General features: G+C 37.8%; 1 protein-coding gene across 1 annotated transcript in view; it reads right to left on the bottom strand.

The window, feature by feature from the left end:
• Positions 1–993: 993 nt before the first annotated feature.
• The window catches only part of BAZ1A (bromodomain adjacent to zinc finger domain 1A), a 94,300-nt gene continuing 70,217 nt past the window's right edge, over positions 994–25,076 (bottom strand). Inside the window, exons 19-27 of the mRNA XM_079914286.1 lie at positions 24,343–24,506; positions 23,470–23,624; positions 21,250–21,398; positions 8,814–9,061; positions 8,495–8,721; positions 6,299–6,768; positions 4,494–4,636; positions 2,401–2,488; positions 994–1,961 (exon numbers count right to left, since the gene is read on the bottom strand). Of these exons, the coding sequence (XP_079770412.1) occupies positions 1,765–1,961; positions 2,401–2,488; positions 4,494–4,636; positions 6,299–6,768; positions 8,495–8,721; positions 8,814–9,061; positions 21,250–21,398; positions 23,470–23,624; positions 24,343–24,506 (1,841 nt within the window). The 3' untranslated portion in view covers positions 994–1,764. The remainder of the gene's footprint in view (positions 1,962–2,400; positions 2,489–4,493; positions 4,637–6,298; positions 6,769–8,494; positions 8,722–8,813; positions 9,062–21,249; positions 21,399–23,469; positions 23,625–24,342; positions 24,507–25,076) is intronic.

Genomic DNA, 25,076 nt, shown 5'->3' with positions numbered 1-25,076 from the left:
AAATGCTATTAAGTAAAACTTTCTAAGAAATTTGGTTATTGGCATATGAAATTATTACAAATTTACCAATGGTTACAGATATGAACATATTCATGTAAAGAAGCCAGGGAATTGATCATCTCAGAGCATATGAAAAAGAAATGAAAGCCAAGAGGGATAACTTCCCAAACAAATGAACCTAGTTAATTAATTATTTATTTATTTTTGGCTGCGTTGGGTCTTCGTTGCTGCACACAGCCTTTCTCTAGTTGCGGTGAGTGGGGGCTACTCTTTGTTGCAGTGCACGGGCTTCTCATTGTGGTGGCTTCTCTTGTTGCACAGCAAGGGCTCTAGGCACGTGGGCTTCAGTAGTTGTGGCACGAGGGCTCAGTAGTTGTGGCTCACGGGCTCTAGAGCACAGGCTCAGTAGTTGTGGCGCACGGGCTTAGTTGCTCCGTGGCATGTGGGATCTTCCCGGACCAGGGCTGGAACCCGTGTCCCCTTCATTGGCAGGCGGATCCTTAATCACTGCACCACCAGGAAGTCCCCAGATGAACCTCGTTAAAATCCTCAGGATTTTAGATGAGAAAATTGAGGGATGGTTCTGTCTCCTGACTCCCCAAAAGCCCTACAGAGGATACGTGACTTCCTTCTGCATCCTAAAAAGGAACAGCTACTCCTCCAAAACTGAGGCCCCTATGTTTTCCATACCTAGGAAACAGCATTTATTTTATTTTTAAAAAATTTTCAGGGTTGTGGGCATATTCCAAACTTTCTTTTCTCTTTTTAATGAGAATCCCTGCCATAGAATGTTACTGTTACTGATGGGAGGTATCTTACTCCTCAAGGGTTTGGGTAGAAAAAGATGCAAATCACTGCTATAGAGACTCAGGTACAATAAAACATTGGTTCCTATGGTCTATTTATCACATGTAGAAGTCCAATTCTCATTTGTAAAAAATTCCAGAAATTCAGAATATTTGAAAAATATTTTTTAAAAAAAGTATCATTTTATTTGTACACTTAAGTTGTACATAGAAACTGAAAATACAGTTCTGTAAAACTGAAAGAACTGCCAGGGAAAAGGGAGGGTGTTACCTTTTATTGACTGATCATTAAGGAAGTTAGAGAAATAAAACAAAAACACAATAAAATGTTTAAAAAATTAAAGAACATTTTCCAGGTACAAATTTTATAAATACAAAACAAATTCACAAATTACTTTGAATGCTAAATAAATATCTAGTTAATAAACTCAGACTCAATACCTCCAGCCAGCACTGGTACAGCACTTCAAGGAATAAAGCTGGATTCATTCATGTATAGTGTTGAAAGAATCTGCTTATTAAACAATTCTTAGACGTATACACTTTTTTCTAAACTGTGCTATTATGGAAGATTTATCTGTGTAGGTAAATCTCCCTTAATACCACACTTCTAAAAAAAAGTCAATGACAAAATAAATCATGGGTGAAAAAATATTTTTTTGAGATACTGGGACACATGAATGATCTCAAAATGCACAAAAAACTCTGTAAACCAGTACTGTAGCCAATACATCTATCCAATTTATTAGATACTGAACAAAACTGTAGCAAAGGAAATCTTTCCTACATTCTCCTGAGTGCTTAATATTAAAGTTGAGAATATAGTGCAGGCCACACTTCAATGTGGTCAATCAGTTGTTATTGCTTTATACATATATGTCTGCTTTAGAGCATGATTTAATGTTCCATTTTCATGAACAATTTGTTTTCTTCAAATATATCCTTTAGAAAGACAGAATCAGATTCGTGACTTTTTTGCAACTGGTGGTGTGCTAACTTGATCCACATTCCCAGGTGTGACGGCGAGTCCAAGTTTTTGAGCCTGAATATGAAAAAATGCTTGCAGCCTAGTTCCAGCTTTTGCTTCACTTGTGTTACGAGGGTTGTACTCAAAGCAGTTCGAAAACATTAACTCAATATCATCGATAAACTCAGCTAGAATGAAAAAACCAAATGAGATAAGAATGAAAGTAAATTATAAATACAATCTTTGTATATCTGGAAATGTCATTAAGGAAACAGAAGTCCACATTTTTCTTTAGAAATTGAAGACTCTGAAACAAGCTGGCAGAACTGAAGCTTAAAATTGTTTATAAATACTTTATAAAATGGTTTTATTGAAATTATACAATTATTTAGAGGTATTTTATATAACTAAAAAGAACATCTATTAAGATGAGATTCTATAAAATATCTTTAACTCATTCAATCCCCATCCATCTTTCATTTCCATATATGCATACATGGCATTTTAGGGATTTCTTGGGATGCCATCTACACAATTACGTTAATATACATCATTTAAATAAAAAGAAAAACAGCCTTTACCTCCTTAAAGGAAAATAATTATCAGAGAAAAACATAAATTACTCACATGCTAGTTTATATTCACATTTGTTCACTTTTTCACGAATTATATTTAAGGCAATGGGCTTTTTGATGATGTCATAATAGTCTGGGACCTGTAAAATAATTCAAGTATTATCTCTCCTATAGAAAATTTATTGAAGATAAGTAGTCAAATACATGCAAGTTTTGCCCTTAAAAGCAACTGAATATTAACTTCTGAATACTATTATTCCATTAAAATTACATAATACATTTCAGTCATTGTAATGCTGTAAAAGCTTATTTGATACTATAAAAAATGTTAACAATGTATTGTGAAAAAACAGAGTATGGGTTTGCTTGTGTGTTCTCTTCCTTTCTCTGACTCTCTCTATATAGATACATAAATGTATTTATAAAGAAATTTCTGTAATGACCATGACTGCATTTGTAATAAAGAATAAAATACATGTAACAAAACTTAATTCAGCACAAAACTACTCAGGAAAAATAAGTTACAGTTCAACTGAGAGTTAATTTTTTTGTTGTTGTTAAATATTTATTTAGTTTTGGCAGCGTCGAGTCTTAGTTGTGGCACGTGGGCTTCCCTCTAGTTGCCCCACGTGGGCTTAGTTGCCCCGTGGCATGTGGGATCTTAGTTCCCCGTCCAGGGATGGAACCTGTGTCCCCTGTGTTGGAAGGTGGATTCTTAACCACTGGACCGCCAGGGAAGTCCCAGAGAGTTAATTTTTATAAGACACTATTCAATGTTAATTAATCTTTCATATTCTGGTTCTAGAATTCTCAAAGTAGAATTTTGATGATGTCACTTTTTCATTCAGAAACCTTCACCTGATACTGACAAGTGAGGCCCTTTACAATCTAGTTGTGTCTGAGCCCCTCTAACACACCCTCTGCTCCATTCAAACCATCCATCATTCCCATATTCTCATTTCTAGGTCTTAACTTGTTGTTCCCTCTTCCTAAAATGCCCTCATTCCATTTCTCACTGTTGAAATTCCATCTTTCTTCAGTGACCAAATCAAATAGTTCTTCCATAAAAAAACTTTCTAATTCCTGCTATTCCTTCCCCCTGAAATGCTCAAATCAATTCCTTCTCTTCTCTGCTTCTGAAAGACCATTAAACTTCCAGTATAACTAACACTGTCCTACCTCTGCTATGGCACATCATACTCCGTCATACCTATATAAAAATAACAGTTCAAATCCCTTAGCTAGGTTAGGCTATCTCTGTTACTCAAGAGTACCCATCTTTTACATCAGTGTTTCTCAAAATGCTGTCCTTGGACCAGCACCATCAGCATCATTTGGGAACTTGTCAGTAATGCAAATGGCTGGGCATCATCCCAGACCTCGTGAAACAGACTGGGGTGGGGCCCAGTCAGCTGTGTTTTAACAAGCCCTCCATTGATTGTGGTGTACGCTAAAGTTTAAGAAACACTGTTTTACATAATAGAAATGCCAATAATGGTACTCAGTTGAATCACCTCTATTCATATTCATTACACAGAATAAAAAGTGAGGTTATTTCAACACACGGTCATCATTTATAAGAATCAGTCACAGGGGCTTCCCTGGTGGTGCAGTGGTTAAGAATCCACCTGCCAATGCAGGGGATATGGGTTCAAGCCCTGGTCTGGGAAGATCCCACATGCCGTGGAGCAACTAAGCCCGTGCACCACAACTACTGAGTCTGCACTCTAGGGCCCGCGAGCCACAACCACTGAGCCCACGTGCTACAACTACTGAAGCCAGCATGCCTAGAGCCCATGCTCCGCAATGAGAGAAGTCACCACAATGAGAAGCCCGTGCACCGCAACAAAGAGTGGCCCCCTCTCGACGTAACTAGAGAGAGCCCACGTGCAGCAATGAAGACCCAACACAGCCAAAGATAAATAAATAAATTAATTAAAAAAAAAGAATCAGTCACAGGACTAGAAGGGACTGAGGAGACTATGCTAGCTCCATTTTTTTCAATATAGGAACAAACGTTCCAAGATTTGTTTTGTTTTTTAAGTAGACAGTGACTAAACAAGTATTTTGACTACCTTAAAGTTGCCATGCAGACTAAATCAGATAATACACACGAATACATTTTATAAAGTCTAGTAGTATTACCTGGATTTTAGAAACGAGTTTCAAAAAAGGCCAGCTGTCATCATGCCGTACCAATTCCACAACAAGTTGTTCAAAAGCAGACAATTCATGAACTCCTCCCTGTCGACCTGAACTCCTTCGGTTAGGTGTCACAGGAGATGATTCTGAATAAATAATTATGTTAACTTTAGGTGATGACAAAAAATATTTGATCACCATAAGCTAATCAGGACATATAAATACAAACTAAATTCAAACAGAAAATCTACACTCTACACACTGAGATGTTAAACTGACTTACATTCTGAGAGATAGGTAAATCTGGACCAAGTATTCGTTATTTCCTTTCGATCTTAAAAATTTCCAATTGAAATAAACACTCATTGGGAACAGATTGTAAAAAGAGTGTAATACAAAAGGAAATTCTAGAACACAACGTTTGTGGGTTATTACTCCATTTTATTAAAAATATGTTTTTAACTACAGTAAAATGAAATCCTCTGGTATTTCCTGAAATACAACCTTAGGAAAATAACCTCTTTAGATTTAGAAACTTGGCCTCTTTATAAATTACCTTGCATAATAGAAAATATTTCTCAATGATGAAATAAAAATTATTCTTATACATCTAATTTTATATGGAGAATTTTCTTAAAGCAAAATGCTTTCTCATAAAATGTAAGGTATATAATGAGATCTAAGGTGAATGAATTAGTAGAAAATAGTAGTACAGTCCATATATAGATCTAAGTGTTTAAATTCTCTGCTTAAATGTTAATCCGCACATTTCCCCCTTTATTTGTCCTTAGAACCAGGTTAGTAAGTTCACAAATCAATTAAAAACAACATCTTCTTCAGCAGTTTTTTTTTTTTTTCTTTCTTAAAACAAAAATGTTTCAGGTGTACTATTTTCCAAATAGCTTGGGGTTCAGGATTGGGGAAGAGCAAAACACATAAGGGGATAGGAAAAGCTAAATTAGATCTCGGTGCAAAGTTACCTGATACTACCCCCACCCCACTGCCAAACCTGACGACCTGGCGACTGCATCATGTTCCATTCTTCCACCAGTGAATTCCTTAATCCTGTCATGGGTTTGAATAATGCAATACAAGCTATCTAAAATTCTTCAAAGAACAGTAGTAGCATTTTTTATGTTTAACTTCATTTTTGAAATATCAAAATTTTACTACTACTGACATTAAAGAAAAAAGAGGATAGGATTAGAGATAAATGGGTAAAGAGATTATTACATGGATAAATATTACCAACAACTTATGTAATATAAATATATGTAATATATAAACAATTTATATAATATATATATAAATATTAAAACAACAATTATCAGACTCAAAAAGACAGCTGGTGATCACTCCCTAACAATATTACTGTTCCCAACTCTCCCTGCCCCGAAATTCAGTATGTCAGGTGGGAACCTTATCAAATTACCTAATGTAGCTTGTCTGGGTGATGATGAGTACATGTGTTTTGAAGGAAGCAAAGGTGGAAGAGAATGAAACGTATTATAATGTGGTATACTGAGGCTGTTCAAGTATTGGCCAAATCTCTCCACTAAACACAGAACACTGTTTGCAAATTTCTTACAACTACCCTACTACACCAGTAGAAACACTAGTACTGTAGTTTACCTTTATTCCAAATACCTGCCCCTTCCTTGAACATTATGCTTCAGGTCAGGTTGCTCCCTAATAACTCTGTATAGTGGACAGCCTTTCAAAAATGATACAAAGTATCTCAACATTCAATCTTTCCAAATTAGTCAATTTTCTTAGGTAAGAATAGCTTAAATTAGACTTCTTCATACCTGTAGATTGTCTTTTCCTGCCTCTTCTCTTGGATTCACTATCTTGGAGAGAAAGTTTTGAAGCAACATTTAGAGACCTTGACCGCTCACTTGACTTTGTGGCAATGACTCTGAAGTTAGGGAAGCTGGGACTATTTTCTGGTGTATTATTAGCACTTTTCCTGCCTCTGCGTTTTCTGCGAGGACTAAGTAGTTCCATGAATACACCTGCTTGCAGTGGGCCATGACTCTGGCGAGTAGAACGACTGGCAATTCTTAAAGATTTAGTTTCTGTAGGAGGAGCAGATTTTATCTTTCTTAGGCTTCTACCAGTAGCTTTAGAAGAAACAGTTGTTTTCGGTGTATTCTGCTGACTCCTTGAAGTATATCTTCCAGGATCTTGTCGTTGGCCACGACTTGAGAAAGAAGAACTAAGTCTCCCTCTTGTTTTAATTGGTAATCTAACTTGTGGTCTTCCTCGTTTTGGTGGGCTATAAATAGTGTTAGAAAACAATTATTGTACAGAGCAATGATGAACATATGATTACTTCTATCCCCCTTGTTCTACTATCCAGCCAATGAGTTCTACATACATAACTTTTGTGTTACTGAGACTTATCCTGTACTCAGTTCTTTAAACTTAGAATCAACAAACTCTTCATGGAAATCTAAAATGTGCTTTCATATATTTCTTTGTAATGCAAAGACAAAGAATGTTTAATGTTTAATAATTTCTTGGTAACTCCAGGACATCATCATGAAAATCAAATCCTAGGTTGTGATAAACTGTAATAAAATCCTCAGGAGAGCCGAATAAATGGAGTTAATCATGTTGAAAAACTTAAAATGCAAATCTTTTGTCTCCTTATGCTACAGAAGACTGTCACTTTTCATTACTATTGATACTGAGGTAACCTACAGTTTTGGCCAATGGATCCCACAAAAGCAGGCCTTAAACCTACTGTTCCTCAACACTAAGCCAGGAATCTCTTTGCCATCTTTTGATTCTTACTGTAAGATACAAAACTAGATTCAACCCTTTAATTGCTTTTAAGTTGTAGACAAGAATGATACAACCCCATTAAGCCTCCTTATATCCATCTCCCCCCATACCTGAACTTCCAGTTTACTTAAAATATTTCCAAAAATTCTCCAAGTTCTTTATCATCTTTATGCTTAACACAATACTGCCATTACAAGCTACAGGGAAAATGGCTCCTGCTAGTTGGAGCTATTGAACAACTTGTTTAAAGTAGAGGGGGTGGCTCTCTCTACTCATCCTCCTCAGTCTCTGGCCTTTTTGTACTGTGTCGGTTCTAGGTTGCCCCTGCTTCACATTCTTTTCTTGATTCCACAAGAATGGAGTTCGAATGTTAAAAACAAGGGGAGGTCTTAGGGACAAATAAAGGGAGACTGCCCCAGTGTTGCCATGGCAGGAATAACCAAAGCCATTCATTAGGCCTGGGTGACACAGCTTGCTAAGCTGCAGAATACTTGGCTATACAGTAGTATAGAAGTTGTTTCTAGGTGCTGATGCCGTAGGAGTATAAAAATACAATGTGCTTCCTGGCATTTCTCTCTCTCTCTCTGTAGACTGCCAAGATCACCAATATTTGGGTATAACTCCTTGAGAAAAGCAAAAGAGGCATCGGGAGCTGCATTCATCTCTATCTCATGAATATCCTCTGGACTGCTTATTTGCTGCTTTCAGCAAAAAATTAAGTAATATCAACCTCGATGTGGCTCTGAATTGACATCCTAACCAAACTTACACTTGATTTTATGATCTGGCTAAGTCCACAAAGCGACTATACTCCCTTGGGAATAATTTCATATGTTTATAATACATAAAAAGCAAGGGGAGGGCTTCCCTGGTGGCGCAGTGGTTGAGAGTCCGCCTGCCGATGCAGGGGACACGGGTTCGTGCCCTGGTCCGGGAAGATCCCACATGCTGCGGAGTGGCTGGGCCCGTAAGCCATGGCTGCTGAGCCTGCGCGTCCGGAGCCTGTGCTCCGCAACGGGAGAGGCCACAACAGTGAGAGGCCCGCGTAACGCAAAAAAAAAAAAAAAAAAGCAAGGGAACTTTATGACACTATATTGCACACTAGTTTTTTGTTTTTAAATTATGGGCCCCAACCATTCCATTTGCATTTGAAAAGTCAAGAGACTGTCTAGTTAAAGACTCGAACTCTCATTTTATTGCATGGTAGGACTTACCTGACGTCTTCCTCTTCTTGAGAATCTTCTTCATCTTGTTCTACCTCATACTCTTCCTCCTCACTTGGACCCTCTTCATCATCATCATCAACTTCATCATCCTCACCTTCCATACTACCTTCCATCTCGTCATCACTTTCCAAGGATGGTCTCTGTCTAGAGGAGAGTCTTCTAGAACGTTGCTTTGGCCGACACTCTGGACAAAACCAATCTCCTTCAGGCACAGTCTGATAAATCAAATGAATGATCATTAATCATCTGTCACTCAAAATCTCAGTGTCTCAATTCTAATCTGAGAAGCAGCAGAAGAAAAAAATACCTTGAGCTTTGGTCGAACACAGTAGGTATGATGACCCCGATCACAGCCATCACAAAGTACCATGTTTTCAGCATCACCCTTCTTTCGGCATATCTTGCAACGGGCGTTTAGTATAGACTTAGACCATATTACACTACGATCCAAGGTGGAGAGATGAAGAAAGACTTGGGATAGACTGGCAGAAGAAAGGAGAGACTCTCTCCAACGGTCCAGGACTGTTTTATAAGAACGCCCACTGTCACTGGCATCTTAAATGAAAAGGGAAAGTGATTAAACTTCCTAGGCAAACCCTAGATATCTCCTAGAACTATTTTCTTGGTAGTGTAAATAGGTTGGAATTCACAGTTCTTCTCTCCTAATACTTCACAAAAAGACCATGTTGACATTAAAAACAAAAACCTCGTGTTAAAGAAAATTTGCCGAGCCACATCTTATTTATGACATAAGGAATTACTTAAATCCGTAAAACAAATGCTGGGGGATTTCAATAGTTAAAAGAGAAAAATAACTTAGGCAATGTGTTCTCAATCTGGTAATCTAGTTCTTTGTATCAAATCTTGACGTAATTTAGAAAGCTCGCTATATATGATTACAAGTCAGCTACTATTCATTTGAATCAAGAATGTTACTGCCTCATTTCAGATAAAAGATGGACTGCTCTCTAAGTATAAATCACATTTAAGGTTTATTTTGGGGATAATGAAAATGTTCTGAAATTAGATAGTGGTGGATGGCTGTACAACTGTGAATATACTAAAAACCACTGAACTGTATAATTTAAAAGGGTGAATTTTATATATGCGAAATATATCTCAATATAACTTATTAAAAATATCAATTATGTATAAATGCCAACTATATTGTCTTCTATACCTAAGAAAATATTATTATTTTTATTATTATTATTTTTGCGGTACGCGGGCCTCTCACTGTTGTGGCCTCTCCCGTTGCGGAGCACAGGCTCCGGACGCGCAGGCTCAGCGGCCATGGCTCACGGGCCCAGCCGCTCCGCGGCATGTGGTATCTTCCCGGACTGGGGCACAAACCCGTGTCCCCTGCATTGGCAGGCGGACTCTCAACCACTGTGCCACCAGGGAAGCCCAAGAAAATATTATTTTTAAAATAAGGTGAATTTAAAAAAATGTTAATACCCCCTTAAAAAGAACTTTCAGCACCAATTTTTATACAGAAACATTTGAACCTATTAAGTCATTTAGGAGATATTCAAGATGGCGGAAGAGTAAGACGTGGAGGTCACCTTCCTCCCCACAGATACATCAGAAATACACCTACACGTGGAACAACTCCTACAGAACACCTACTGAACGCTGGCAGAAGACCTCAGACCTCCCAAAAAGCAAGAAACTCCCCACATACCTGGGTAGGGCAAAAGAAAAAAAGAATAAACAGAGACAAAAGGATAGGGACGGGACCTGCACCAGTGGGAGGGAGCTGTGAAGGAGGTAAGGTTTCCACACATTAGGAAGCCCCTTTGCGGGCAGAGACTGCAGGGGACGGAGTGGGGAAGCTTCGTAGCCGCGGAGGAGAGCGCAGCCACAGGGGTGCAGAGGGCAAAGTGGAGAGATTCCCGCACAGAGGATCGGTGCCGACCAGCACTCACCAGCCCGAGACGCTTGTCTGCTTATCTGCCGGGGCGGGCGGGGGCTGGGAGCTGAGGCTCGGGCTTCGGTCGGATCCAGGGAGAGGACTGGGGTTGGCTGCGTGAACACAGCCTGAAGGGGGCTAGTGAGCCACAGCTAGCTGTCTGGAGCTGCCAGAGAGGCAAGAAACCATTGTTTTGGGGTGCCGAGGAGAGGGGAATCAGAGCACTGCCTAAACAAGCTCCAGAGACAGGCGCAAGCCGCGGCTATCAGTGCGGACCCCAGAGACGGGCATGAGACACTAAGGCAGCTGCTGCAGCCACCAAGAAGCCTGTGTGCGAGCACAGGTCACTATCCCCACCTCCCCTCCCGGGAGCCCATGCACCCCACCACTGCCAGGGTCCCGTGATCCAGGGACAACCTCCCCGGGAGAACACACGGTGCGCCTCAGGCTGTTGCAACGTCACGCTGGCCTCTGCCGCCACAGGCTCGCCCCGCATTCTGTACCCCTCCCTCCCACTGGCCTGAGTGAGCCAGAGCCCCCGAATCAGCTGCTACTTTAACCCCTTCCTGTCTGAGTGAAAAACAGACGTCCTCAGGCGACCTACATGCAGAGGCGGGGCCAAATCCAAAGCTGAATCCCGGGAGCTGTGCAAACAAAGAAGAGAAAGGGAAATCTCTCCCAGCAGCCTCAGGAGCAGCGGATTAAATCTCCACAGTCAGCTTTGATGTACCCTGCATCTGTGGAATACCTGAATTCAGGAATACCTGAATAGACAATGAATCATCCCAAATTGAGGAGGTGGATTTTGGGAGCAACGATATATATATATTTTTCCTTCTTCTCTTTTTGTGAGTGTGTATGTGTATGCTTCTATGCTTCGTTGTGTGATTTTGTCTGTACAGCTTTGCTTTTACCATTTGTCCTAGGGTTCTGTCTGTCCGTAGTTTTTTTTTCTTAGTATAGTTTTTAGCACTGTTATCTTGGTGGATTTGTTTTTTGGTTTGGTTGCTCTCTTCTTTCTTTTCTTTTCTTAATTACTTTTAATTTTTCTTCATTTTTAATAATTATTTTTTATTTTAATAACTTTATTTTATCTTACTTTTTTCTTCCTTTCTTTCTTTTTCCCCCCTTTTCCTCTGAGCCTTGTGGCTGACAGGCTCTCGGTGCTCCGGCCAGGAGTCAGGCCTGTGTCTCTGAGGTGGGAGAGCCGAGTTCAGGACATTGGTCCACAAGAGACTTCCCAGCTCCACGTAATATCAAACGGTGAAAATATCCCAGAGATCTCCACCTCAACGCTAAGACCCAGCTTCACTCAACAACCAGCAAGCTACAGTGCTGGACACCCTATGCCAAACAACTAGCAAGACAGGAACACAACCCCACCCATTAGCACAGAGGCTGCCTAAAATCATAATAAGGTCACAGACACCCCAAACATACCACTGGACGTGGTCCTGCCCACCAGAAAGACAAGATCCAGCCTCATTCACCAGAACACAGGCACTAGTCCCCTCCACCAGGAAGCCTACACAACCCGCTGAACCAACCTTAGCCACTGGGGGCAGACACCAAAAACGACGGGAATTATGAACCTGCAGCCTGCGAAAAGGAGACCCCAAACACAGTAAGTTAAGCAAAATGAGAAGACAGAGAAACACACAGCAGATGAAGAAGCAAGGTAAAAACTCAACAGACCTAACAAATGAAGAGGAAATAGGCAGTCTACCTGAAAAAAAAAAATCAGAGTAATGACAGTAAAGATGATCCAAAATCCTGGAAATAGAATGGAGAAAATAGAATGTTTAACAAGGACCTAGAAAAATTAAAGAGCAAACAAACAATGATGAACAATGCAATAAATGAAATTAAAAATTCTGTGGAAGGAATCAATAGCAGAATAACTGAGGCAAAAGAATGGACAAGTGACCTGGAAGATAAAATAGTGAAAATAACTATTGCAGAGCAGAATAAAGAAAAAAGAACGAAAAGAATTGAGGACAGTCTCAGGGACAACATTAAACACACCAACATTCGAATTATAGGGGTTCCAGAAGAAGAAGAGAAAAAAAAAGGGACTGAGAAAATATTTGAAGAGATTATAACTTGAAAACTTCTCTAATATGGGAAAGGGAATAGCCAATCAAGTCCAGGAAGCACAGAGAGTCCCATACAGGATAAGTCCAAGGAGAAACAAGACACATACTAATCAAACTATCAAAAATTAAATACAAAGAAAAAATATTAAAAGCAGCAAGGGAAAAACAACAAATAACACACAAGGGAAACCCCATAAGGTTAACAGCTGATCTTTCAGCAGAGACTCTGCAAGCCAGAAGGGTGTGGCAGGGCATATTTAAAGTGATGAAAGGGAACAGCCTACAACCAAGATTACTCTATCCAGTAAGGATCTCATTCAGATTCGACGGAGAAATTAAAACCTTTACAGACAAGCAAAAGCTAAGAGAATTCAGCACCACCAAACCAGCTTTACAACAAATGCTAAAGGAACTTCTCTAGGCAGGAAACACAAGAGAAGGAAAAGACCTACAATAACGAACCCAAAACAATTAATAAAATGTTAATAGGCACATACATATTGATAATTACCTTAAATGTAAATGGATTAAATGCTCCCACCAAGAGACACAGATTGGCTGAATGGATACAAAAACAAGACCCACATATATGCTGTCTACAAGAGACCCACTTCAGACCTAGGGACACATACAGACCACAAGTGAGGGGATGGAAACAGATATTCCATGCAAATGGAAATCAAAAGAAAGCTGGAGTAGCTATTCTCATATCAGACAAAATAGACTTTAAAATAAAGACTATTACAGGAGACAAAGAAGGACACTACATAATGATCAAGGGATCAATCCAAGAAGGAGAAATAACAATTGTAAATATTTATGAACCCAACATAGAGCACCTCAGTACAAAAGGCAAATGCTAACAGCCATAAAAAGGGTCTATCAACAGTAACACAATCAGAGTAGGGGACTTTAACACCCCGCTTTCACCAATGGACAGATCATCCAAAATGAAAATAAATAAGGAAACACAAGCTTTAAAAGACACATTAAACAAGATGGACTAAATTGATATATATAGGACATTCCATCCAAAAACAACAGAATACACTTTCTTCTCAAGTGCTCATGGAACATTCTCCAGGGTAAATCATATCTTGGGTCACAAATTAAGCCTTTGTAAATTTAAGAAAATTGAAATCGTATCAAGTATCTTTTCTGACCACAATGCTATGAGAGTAGATATCAATTACAGGAAAAAATCTGTAAAAAATACAAACACATAGAGGCTAAAAAATACACTACTTAATAACCAAGAGATCACTGAAGAAATCAAAAAGGAAATCAAAAAATACCTAGAAACAAATGACAATGAAAACACGACGACCCAAAGCCTATGGGATGCAGCAAAAGCAGTTCTAAGAGGGAAGTTTATAGTAATACAATCCTACCTGAAAAGACAAGAAACATCTCAAATAAACAACCTAACCTTACACCTAAAGCAATTAGAGAAAGAAGAGCAAAAAACCCCCAAAGTTAGCAGAAGGAAAGAAATCATAAATATCAGAAATAAATGAAAAAGAAATGAAGGAAACGAGAGCAAAGATCAATAAAACTAAAAGCTGGGTCTTTGAGAAGATAAACAAAATTGATAAAACACTAGCCAGACTGATCAAGAAAAAAAGGGAGAAGACTCAAACCAATAGAATTAGAAATGAAAAAGGAGAAGTAACAACTGACACTGCAGAAATACAAAGGATCATGAGGGATTACTACAAGCAACTATATGCCAATAAAATGGACAACCTGGAAGAAATGGACAAATTCTTAGAAAAACACAACCTTCTGAGACTGAACCAGGAAGAAATAAAAATATAAACAGACCAGTGCTTCCCTGCTGGCGCAGCGGTTGAGAGTCCGCCTGCTGATGCAGGGGACACGGGTTCATGCCCTGGTCTGGGAGGATCCCAACATGCCGTGGAGCGGCTGGGCCCGTGAGCCATGGCCGCTGAGCCTGCATGTCCGGAGCCTGTGCTCCACAGCGTGAGAGACCACAGTAGTGAGAGGCCCGCGTACCACAAAAACAAAAACAAAAACAAAAACAAACAAAAATATATATATAAACAGACCAGTCACAAGCACTGAAATTGAGACTGTGATTAAAAATCTTCCAACAAACAAAAGCCCAGGACCAGATGGCTTCACAGGTGAATTCTATCAAACCTTCAGAGAAGACCTAACACCTATCCTTCTCAAACTCTTCCAAAATATAGCAGAGGGAGGAACCCTCCCAAAGTCATTCTACAAGACCACCATCACCCTGATACCAAAATCAGACAAAGATTTCACCAAGAAAGAAAACTACAGGCCAATATCACTGATGAACATAGATGCAAAAATCCTCAACAAAATATTAGCAAACAGAATCCAACAGCACGTTAAAAGGATCATACACCATGATCAAGTGGGGTTTATCCCAGGAATGCAAGGATTCTTCAATATATGCAAAACAATCAAATGTGATACACCATATTAACAAATTGAAGGAGAAAAGCCATAAGATCATCTCAATAGATGCAGAAAAAGCTTTTGACAAAATTCACTACCCATTTATGATAAAAACCCTCGAGAAAGTAGGCATAGAGGGAAGACACCTCAACATAATAAAGGCCATATATGACAAACCCACAGCCAACATTGTTCTCAATGGTGAAAAACCGAAACCATTTCCACTAAGATCAGGAACAAGAGAAGGTCGCCCACTCTCACCACTATTATTCAACACAGTTTTGGAAGTTTTAGCCACAGCAATCAGAGAAGAAAAAGAAATAAAAGGAATCCAAATCGGAAAAGAAGAAGTAAAACGGTCACTGTTTCCAGATGGCATGATACTATACATAGAGAATCCTAAAGATGCTACCAGAAAACTACTAGAGCTAATCAATGCAGTTGGTAAAGTAGCAGGATACAAAATTAATACACAGAAATCTCTTGCACTCCTATACACTAATGATGAAAAATCTGAAAGAGAAATTAAGAAACACTCCCATTTACCATTGCAACAAAAAGAATAAAATATCTAGGAATAAACCTACCTAAGGAGGAGAAAGACTTGTACTCAGGAAACTATAAAACACTGATGAAAGAAATTAAAGATGATACAAACAGATGGAGAGATATACGATGCTCTTGGATTGGAAGAATCAACACTGTGAAAATGACTATACTACCCAAAGCAATTTACAGATTCAATGCAGTCCCTATCAAACTACCAGTAGCATTTGTCACAAAACTAGAACAAAAAATTTCACAATTTGTATGGAAACACAGAAGACCCCGAATAGCCAAAGCAATCTTGAGAATGAAAAACGGAGCTGGAGGAATCAGGCTCTTGGACTTCAGACTATACTACAAAGCTACAGTAATCAAGACAGTATGGTACTGGCAGAAAAACAGAAAGATAGATCAATGGAACAGGATAGAAAGCCCAGAGAAAAACCCACGCACATATGGTCACCTTATATATATATATATTTTTTTTGCGGTACGCGGGCCTCTCACTGTTGTGGCCTCTCCCGTTGCGGAGCACAGGCTCCGGACAGGTAGGCTCAGCAGCCATGGCTCACGGGCCCCACCGCTTCGCGGCATGTGGGATCTTCCCAGACCGGGGCACGAACCCGCGTCCCCTGCATCGGCAGGCGGACTCTCAACCACTGCGCCACCAGGGAAGCCCTGGTCACCTTATCTTTGATAAAGGAGGCAGGAATGTACAGTGGAGAAAGGACAGCCTCTTCAATAAGTGGTGCTGGGAAAACTGGACAGGTACATGTAAAACAATGAAATTAGTACATTCCCTAACACCATACACAAACGTAAACTGAAAGTGGATGAAATACCTAAATGTAAGGCAAGACACTATCAAACTCTTAGAGGAAAACATAGGCAGAACACTCTATGACATAAATCACAGCAAGATCCTTTTTGACCCCCTTCCTAGGAAAATGGAATTAAAAACAAAAATAAACAAATGGGACCTAATGAAACCTAAAAGCTTTTGCACAGCAAAGGAAACCATAAACAAGATGAAAAGACAACCCTCAGAATGGGAGAAAATATTTGCAAATAAACCAACTGACAAAGGATTAATCTCCAAAATATACAAGCAGCTCATGCAGCTCAATATCAAAAAAACAAACAACCCAATCCAAAAATGGGCAGGAGGCCTAAATAGACATTTCTCCAAAGAAGTTGTACAGATTGCCAACAAACACATGAAAGAATGCTCAACATTACTAATCATTAGAGAAATGCAAATGAAAACTACAATGAGGTATCACCTCACACCACTCAGAATGGCCATCATCAAAAAATCTACAAACAATAAATGCTGGAGAGGGTGTGGAGAAAAGGGAACCCTCTTGCACTGTTGGTGGGAATGTAAATTGATACAGCCACTATGGAGAACAGTATGGAGGTTCCTTAAAAAAGTAAAAATAGAACTACCATATTACCCAGCAATCCTACTACTGGGCATATACCCTGAGAAAACCATAATTCAAAAAGAGTCATGTACCACAATGCTCATTGCAGCTGCATTTACAATAGCCAGGACATGGAAGCAACCTAAGTGTCCATTGACAGATGAATGGATAAGGACGATGTGGCACATACAGGCAATGGAATAATTACTCAGCCATAAAAAGAAACGAAATGGAGTTATTTGTAGTGAGGTGGATGGACCTAGAGCCTGTCATACAGAGTGAAGTAAGTCAAAAAGAGAAAAACAAACACTGTATGCTAACACATATATATGGAATCTAAAAAAAGAAAAAAAAAAGGTTATGCATAACCTAGGGGCAAGACAGGAATAAAGACGCAGACATAGAGAATGGACTTGAGGACATGGGGAGGGGGAAGGGTAAGCTGGGACAAAGTGAGAGAGTGGCACGGACTTATATATACTACCAAATGTAAAATTGATAGCTAGCGGGAAGCAGCCGCATAGCACAGGGAGATCAGCTCGGTGCTTTGTGACCACCTAGAGGGGTGGGATAGGGAGGGTGGAAGCGAGACACAAGAGGGAGTAGATATGGGAATATATGTATATGTATAGCTGATTCACTTTGCTATAAAGCAGAAACTAACACACCATTGTAAAGCAATTATACTCCAATAATGATGTTAACAAAAATAAAATAAAAACCACCACCAAAAAAAGAAAAGTCATTTAATTGCCATTAATCTCGCCTGTCTATCATTGTACATTTGCTTGTGATATCCACCTTCGATTGATCTTCAATACTGCAACTACCTTACTTTTCCTAAGACATTACACTTAATTATAAATGGCCTACCACATCATGTCAAAATTCTGCAAGATATATGACTCCACACAAAGTTTGGTCCTATCACACCATATTTTCTACTATTATCCTCAAATAAAACCTCATGTACCATGTCATAATAATTAAGAGAATGTAGGCTATGGAGCCAGTCTGTCTTGAGGTTGAGTACTAGCTCCCCTATATGAGCCTGGGCAAGTTGCTTAACCCCTCTGTGCCTCAAGATATTGCTAATTAAAAGTATTTTACTAGGGACTTCCCAGGTGACACAGTGGTTCAGAATCTGCCTGCCAATGCAGGGGACACTGGTTTGATCCCTGGTCTGGGAAGATCCCACATGCCGCAGAGCAACTAAGCCCTGTGCCACAACTACTGAGCCTGTGCTCTAGAACCTGCGAGCCACAACTACTGAAGCCTGCGCACCTAGAGCCCGTGCTCCACAACAAGAGAAGCCACTGCAATAAGAAGCCTGCGCACTGCAACGAAGAGTAGCCCCCGCTCGCTGCAACTAGAGAAAGCCCGCGTGCAGCAATGAAGACCCAATGCAGCCATAAATAAATAAAATTTTAAAAGTATTTTACTAATATAAAATAATGGTAGATTCATATAATCAAATATCACACTGGGAGATTTTATACTGTTAACTGCCACTGTACATTAATCCATGTCACCATGCCATGTAAGCTTCTCTAGGAGATAAAACATCTCCTACTCCATAATTCTCCCTCTGCTAGTAAAGGAAAAAAAAATGCTGTGAATAAATACTATATGTAGAATAAGTAAATATACATTCCATAGCTGTTAATTCTTTTAACTAATAACTAAGTATACTAAGGTTCAACGATGTCAATTTTTTATATACCAGCTTAAAAGAGTTTGATTAGCTGAGGTATGAAATGTAGAAAGAAAAAATGTTAGGAAGATGATATTACCCCCAACGCCATTCTCTTCCAAAAAACCAAATCCAAGGTTTTTCCTTCAAAAGCTAAATATGTAAACCAGTATTCAACAGTAAAGAAAGTAAAATCATAGTTCTTTAAAAATACAGAATTCTTTAAAAAGTTAAAAATTTACCATCTGTCACACTAGACTGATCTTCCTCTCTCTTTTTCTTGTCTTTTTTTTTTCTATCTCCCTTTTGATCTTTATTAATTTCTGTGCTACCTAATTTCAAATTGATAAAGTTAGTTTGACAATTTTTTTCCCTATAGCTTAAGGGTTTAACCATATGGATGACTTTATAAATGATTAAATTATCAACTTAAACAATTCTCACACGTTACCTAAAATCATTAACTGAAATAGGATTACGTTCCCCAAGCTAAAAAAGCCTAGTTTTATCAATGCAATTGATCACTAGCATAAGAGGGACATACTAGAGAAGGTGGAACATAAGTAGAAATTTTATTTCTTACTTGCTTCCTTAAGAAACTGAAATAATTTCTGAAGCTAAACTGGGATAATTCCTACTATAGTTAATTTGCTATGTTGAAAAATTATCAAGAGAATGGAGGATTTTAATAAATATTCTATCTCAAACATTCATGAAGTGGAACCCCCTTTTCTCTTCCGGACTAAGGATATTCTTGATTACCTTGCTCCAAATATTTAGACTATCTTAAAACTCTAGAGGTACCTCCATTTCCTGCGGTCTCATTCAAAACAGACTGTTCAAAGGCTTAAACATAAAGAGTTACAGACATCAGTTCTTCTACTAACTTTGAAGCAGCAATGGTAGATGGTAACATCCATATTGCAAATGATCAACATCTGACTCTGACCAACATTTACGAAGTAAGTAAGGTACGTTGAACTTGTCTTATTTCATTTATTTTTTTAAGATCCCAAATTAAAATTGTTTCTATGTCTCAGCTTGAAATGAATGTTCTAATGCTGCTGTATACAAGCAAGCATAAGGAACACTATAGTTCTCTGCTCTTACAAAACCTATGAGATGTAAGTTGCAACATCTCTCAGTGTTAACTTTTTCCCTTTGTGTAAATATTTAATAAAATGTACTGAAGAAAAGACAAACACACTAAATAATTAATTTGATCCCCCCAAACGTATAAATAACTTTAATTGACGGCAATTTCAGAAGTGGAAAAATCAGCAGAATTGCATTTTATCCCTCACCCCTTTAGGAATCACAGAATTAACGACTAGTAGTAACACCTTACATTTATAAGAGCTCTATGACTTACAAATAACTTCTAATTGAAGTAATTTAAATTCACATGTGTTTGTAAGAAACAATACAGAGATCCCTTGTACATGTAATTTGATTTGAACACAGAAAATATTAAGAAATACTGAAGACAAAATAGCAGTGATACAACAAATACAAACTTGAATATCTTTATGATCATATGTATTTTATTTCTTACAAGTGCTACTTTCGATGTGAAAAGTGAGTTATTAAGCTCATGGTGGAATTATCAATTTATAAAAAATATAAAAATATGGATAGGTTTATTAGAACAATGAGATACTAGCCACAAATCCTTCAATTTAAAAATAACATTTTACAAATATATTGACGTTCCAAAATTGCTCTGTTAGCACCATCTATTTATGAAAGCTTTGTTCTTACTACTCAACAAAGTAACATTCAAATCATTTTTAAAGGATTTTCATCTCCTCAAGTTGCTCTGTCAATACGAGACCAAAAAGATATGGTTTAAAAAAATTGTTTCTTCTAGTACCCCACTATTGAGATATAAACTATCTCAATATGATGAATTATAAATTAATTCCATTTTTCAGAAAGACCACAGGGAAGCAGAGGCAGTTATGACATGCAAATTGATTTGGAACTTGACACATATATTTTTCCTAAAGACATAATGAGTATGTTCCTAGATTAGTCCCTAAAAGCATATTAATTTCACAATTGCTGAAACACATTCCTGATAGAATTATTTCTGTCATCCTAACCATAAATTACAGAGCATTTCCTCATCTGTGTACCCTTTAACACCTGGTATTTCTGATTTGGTACTTCGTACACAGTGCTCAGGTGAATGACCACATTATTAAACCATACCCCTAATGGGAGACATTTAAGTAGCTTCTTTGAGCTTCTGTTTTAAATAACAACAACAACAAATTTATGTATAGTCTTTGATTATTCAGGGTCTGGCTAGTCACAGGATTTGGTAATCTTTCTTCAGAAGAAAAGTTCATAAAAGAAGAGATTGACAGAAATAGTTAAATAGATATTCATTAAAATGAATGAATACCTAGAAAAAAATTTTTAAAAGTATTTAAGTATTATTAAAAAAATAAATCTCACCTGAAAGAACTCATATTTTAAAATGAAAATGCAATCTTAAAATGTTCAAATTAGTCAATCAATTTTATTATGTCAGACAATAAAGTTCTATCAATTAAAGGGCAATTCAAAAGCATTTAAAATATAACTAATCTTTTGAATTAAAAACAGATACTTACCAAGTGGAGCTTTGAGAAAACGCCGCTCAATGCCCTGCTCTATTTGAAAGAGTGCCATTGCAAGATAATGAACCACGTTGCTCACTGACTGCGGTGTACTTGCATTAGTTGAGACAGTACTCGGAGATTCTGTTTTTATGCCCAAAAGTCTACAATTAAAACATTGAACAGTGAGGACGGGGATTATCTTATTCCCCATAGCACCACACATAAAGTTTTGTTAAGAGCAAGTCTTCAATCGAATCCACAAAATAAAGAATAGGCAATTAAGGAATACTTAAAAAACATTCCCAGTTTAAATGTGTCATATCTACAGTCACATATAACAAGGATCTCACACGCAGGGGTGCAGGTACAGTGACTCACAGTATTCTCTCTCCTCCCAGTAACTCAGAATATGATTGAGAAGGCTGGGCTAAGAATTCTTTCTCTGAAGCAAACTTGAATAAGTAGAGAGTACTGTACAAAGCAAGCCAGTTCCATCTTTCAGAGAATTTTTAAATTTCGGGTAAGGCATTTACTAATACAAATTATCTTTCAGCTTTCTTTCCTAAACCATAGGTCTTTCTGCTGATTTTCAAAAGTACATATATATATTTCAAACTATGATTACCTTCAAGGTCTTATATGTTGAAGAAATCTTGGAAACAGAGTAAAATTATATTTATATTTGTCATAAAAATTTCCCATCAAAGTATATATCTAATATTTTAACCCATGGTTGTATTTTCTTTTTCCATTTATCATTAATTTTCAGATTATTTCATACTTTTCTATGTTGTGCTATAAAGATCATATTCACAAAAAAAAATTGAAGAGTTTTATAGTACTTAAAAACACTATTAGGTGAAACTTGAATCCACTTATTCATCCAAATGCTTACTTATATCTGTGTAAGAAATAGTTTCCCTCAATCTCTAGGAGTTCTCATAAGCTAATAGGAAAGGGAGATAAAAACATGAATCAAGAGCTAAACTAACTATCAAGTCATTTAAGGATGTTACAAGGGCAGATATCGAGAGGAGGGAAGGTGGATGAGACAAAGCTTAGGGGAAAGGTTTCAGAGAGGACCTTAAGGGATAAGTATCTCAGGCAGCTTATCTCTGTTTCTCGTGCTTCAACTTTTACTTATAGCTGCCTCCTAACTAACCAGTTCCTTTGCCTCCAATCTTACTCCCTTTGCAATAAATCTCCATGCTGCTGCTAAAACGATCATTAGAGTGGACTTGAGAATACGGGGAGGGGGAAGGGTAAGCTGGGACGAAGTGAGAGAGTGGCAGGGACTTACACATACACTACCAAACGTAAAATAGATAGCTAGTGGGAAGCAGCCGCATAGCACAGGGAGATCAGCTTGGTGCTTTGTGACCACCTAGCGGGGTGGGATAGGGAGGGTGGGAGGGAGACGCAAGAGGGAGGAGATACGGGGATGTATGTATACGTATAGCTGATTCACTTTGCTATAAAGCAGAAACTAACACACCATTGTAAAGCAATTATACTCCAATAAAGATGTTAAAAAAAAAAAAAGTACAAGCTCATTCACTCAAAGCCTTTGGTATAATGTCTTCCCTCCCAGTCTCATATCCTTTCCACCTTTAGGTCTCAGGTTCACAGTCACTTCCTCTTGCACTTCCTTTGCTGTTTTCCATATTCTACCAAGATAAGAAGCCCTCCTATGTGTTACATTTGCATTGGGTATTTACTACCAGAACTCTGACCCTGTTCTATAATTGTTAGCTTAACGTCTCTCCACCATTTCCTTCTAGACAATAAAACTTATCCTTAAGGGCAGATACTATCCAAAATAACTCTGAAAAAGTAAAAGTATCTGTCTATAGATAAATAGGTTCTGACTAATGGCTCAAATAATATTTTAGTCTATTACAGTTTACTAAGTATTCCTACAGAAAAGACAAATGGATAGTGTAAAGCTACTTTCTGAAATTAATAAAACCTTAAGTTCAAAGAGTTTTTAAAAACTTGAGTAACTATCAATATCATTATCCTAACAAGGCGTCTTTCAGCTGCTTTAGTACTAAGTGGAGTGACAGAGAACCTGTGGTTTAGCAAAATCATCACTTCAGTGGTTACAAATATTAAGGTCCTCACAATAAGATTTTAAAACAATTTTTTGAAGAAAAAGAAACATTTACTTAAAAAAAATAGTGTAAAATGGCAAGGAAAAGTGATGATTACTTTAGAAAATCCTTTTTGTACCTGTCTTTTACTATGACCTTTGCTTGCTCATCAATTTCCATCTCCTCTACATCTTCATTCACAGTTTTAATTATACCATTTTCCTTGTTTTCCTCATTTAACAGCTCATACCGTCCACTTTCTAATGCTGATCTCCAGATGTTTCGGTCTGTAACCTGTAACAAAAACCAAATTTACTAACCCTGAAAAATGACATATACTGTTCCTAAGAAGTATGAGGTTCAATGTACATATGAAAAAGTCATGAATATTCTAGAACAGATTGTGAATCAAAAAGGGGTCTAAAAATAAGGTTACTAAGTGGCCAAAATGGAATTCATATCATTCATAGATGGAAGCTTTAATACCTTACTCTCTATATAGTGAAATCATAAACAATTCTAAGATTGGTCACCTGACAGTAGCAAAAAAGTGACAGATGATAGCAAAGGAATGAACAGAACACACATACCAAGCATGAATTACTTACAGATTTTAAAAAGGTAACAAAGAAACCAATAAACAAACCAGACTCAGCAGAGGAGGCAGGAGCTAGTCAAGGAAGAAGAAAATATCCTTACACATTTCAACATCTCGGATGAAAATGCCATAAAACAGATACTTTTTAAACACCAAAAGTTAATATTAAAAAAGGTCAATTATGTTCATTAAATTCTGTTTAAGAAAGCAGATAGTCATATAGCATATTTAAGAAAGATTTCTATCTATATATAAACAATTTGATACAGGGGAATAAAGTTAGTTTTCATAAAAAAATATATCACTTCCTGGTATTTATTCAGAACACACATGTCTTGACTATATCAAATAAATTAACAAATATGGCCAATATTCTGGTAATTAGGCAAATTTAAAATGGGAACAGGGACAAACCTTAATTGCTCCTAATGTTCCTTGGTAAATTCTGTCTTCAATATCCAAAAGAAAATCTCTCAGCCTCAACTCAAGCTGCCTTTCTGCAGACATCTGAGATGGATCATATGCATTGGAGGATCTTCCCCGACTATATGTAGGTTTGCTATCAGTTTGAGGTTTGTCTGAAATAGTTATCAAATATCTTTATTATTATTTTCTCATTAAAAAATACAATTACCCATCTGACTGTATGATTGTGAGACAATGGATATAAAAACAGTAAATCCTCAAGTGCGGGGGAGGGGGGGAGGAAAAAGGAGAAAATGTTTGCACACCATTTATCTGATAAGTGATTTGTATCTAGAATATGTAAAGAACTCTTACAACTCAATAAAAAGACAAATAATACAATTTAAAAATGAGCAAAGGATCTGAACATGCTTTTCTTTCTTTCTTTTTTTTTGGCTGAGCCAACCAGGGGCCCACAACAGTGAAAGCTCTGAGTCCTAACCACTGGACCGCCAGGGAATTCCCCTGAACACACTTCATATCAGACCATATCTTCCTTAAAGAAGATATACAAATGGCCAATAAGACCATGCGAAGATGCTCAAGATCATTAGTCATTTGGGAAATACACATCAAAACCACAATGAGATACCACTTCACACCTCTAGAATGGCTAGAATCAAAAAGTCAGGTAATAACAAGTGTTGACAGGGACATGGAGAAATTTTAACCCTCAATATAAA

Source organism: Stenella coeruleoalba (assembly GCF_951394435.1).
Source record: "Stenella coeruleoalba genome assembly, chromosome: 2".
Lineage (NCBI taxonomy): Eukaryota > Metazoa > Chordata > Mammalia > Artiodactyla > Delphinidae > Stenella > Stenella coeruleoalba.
This window is presented reverse-complemented; position numbering and strand designations above follow the sequence as displayed.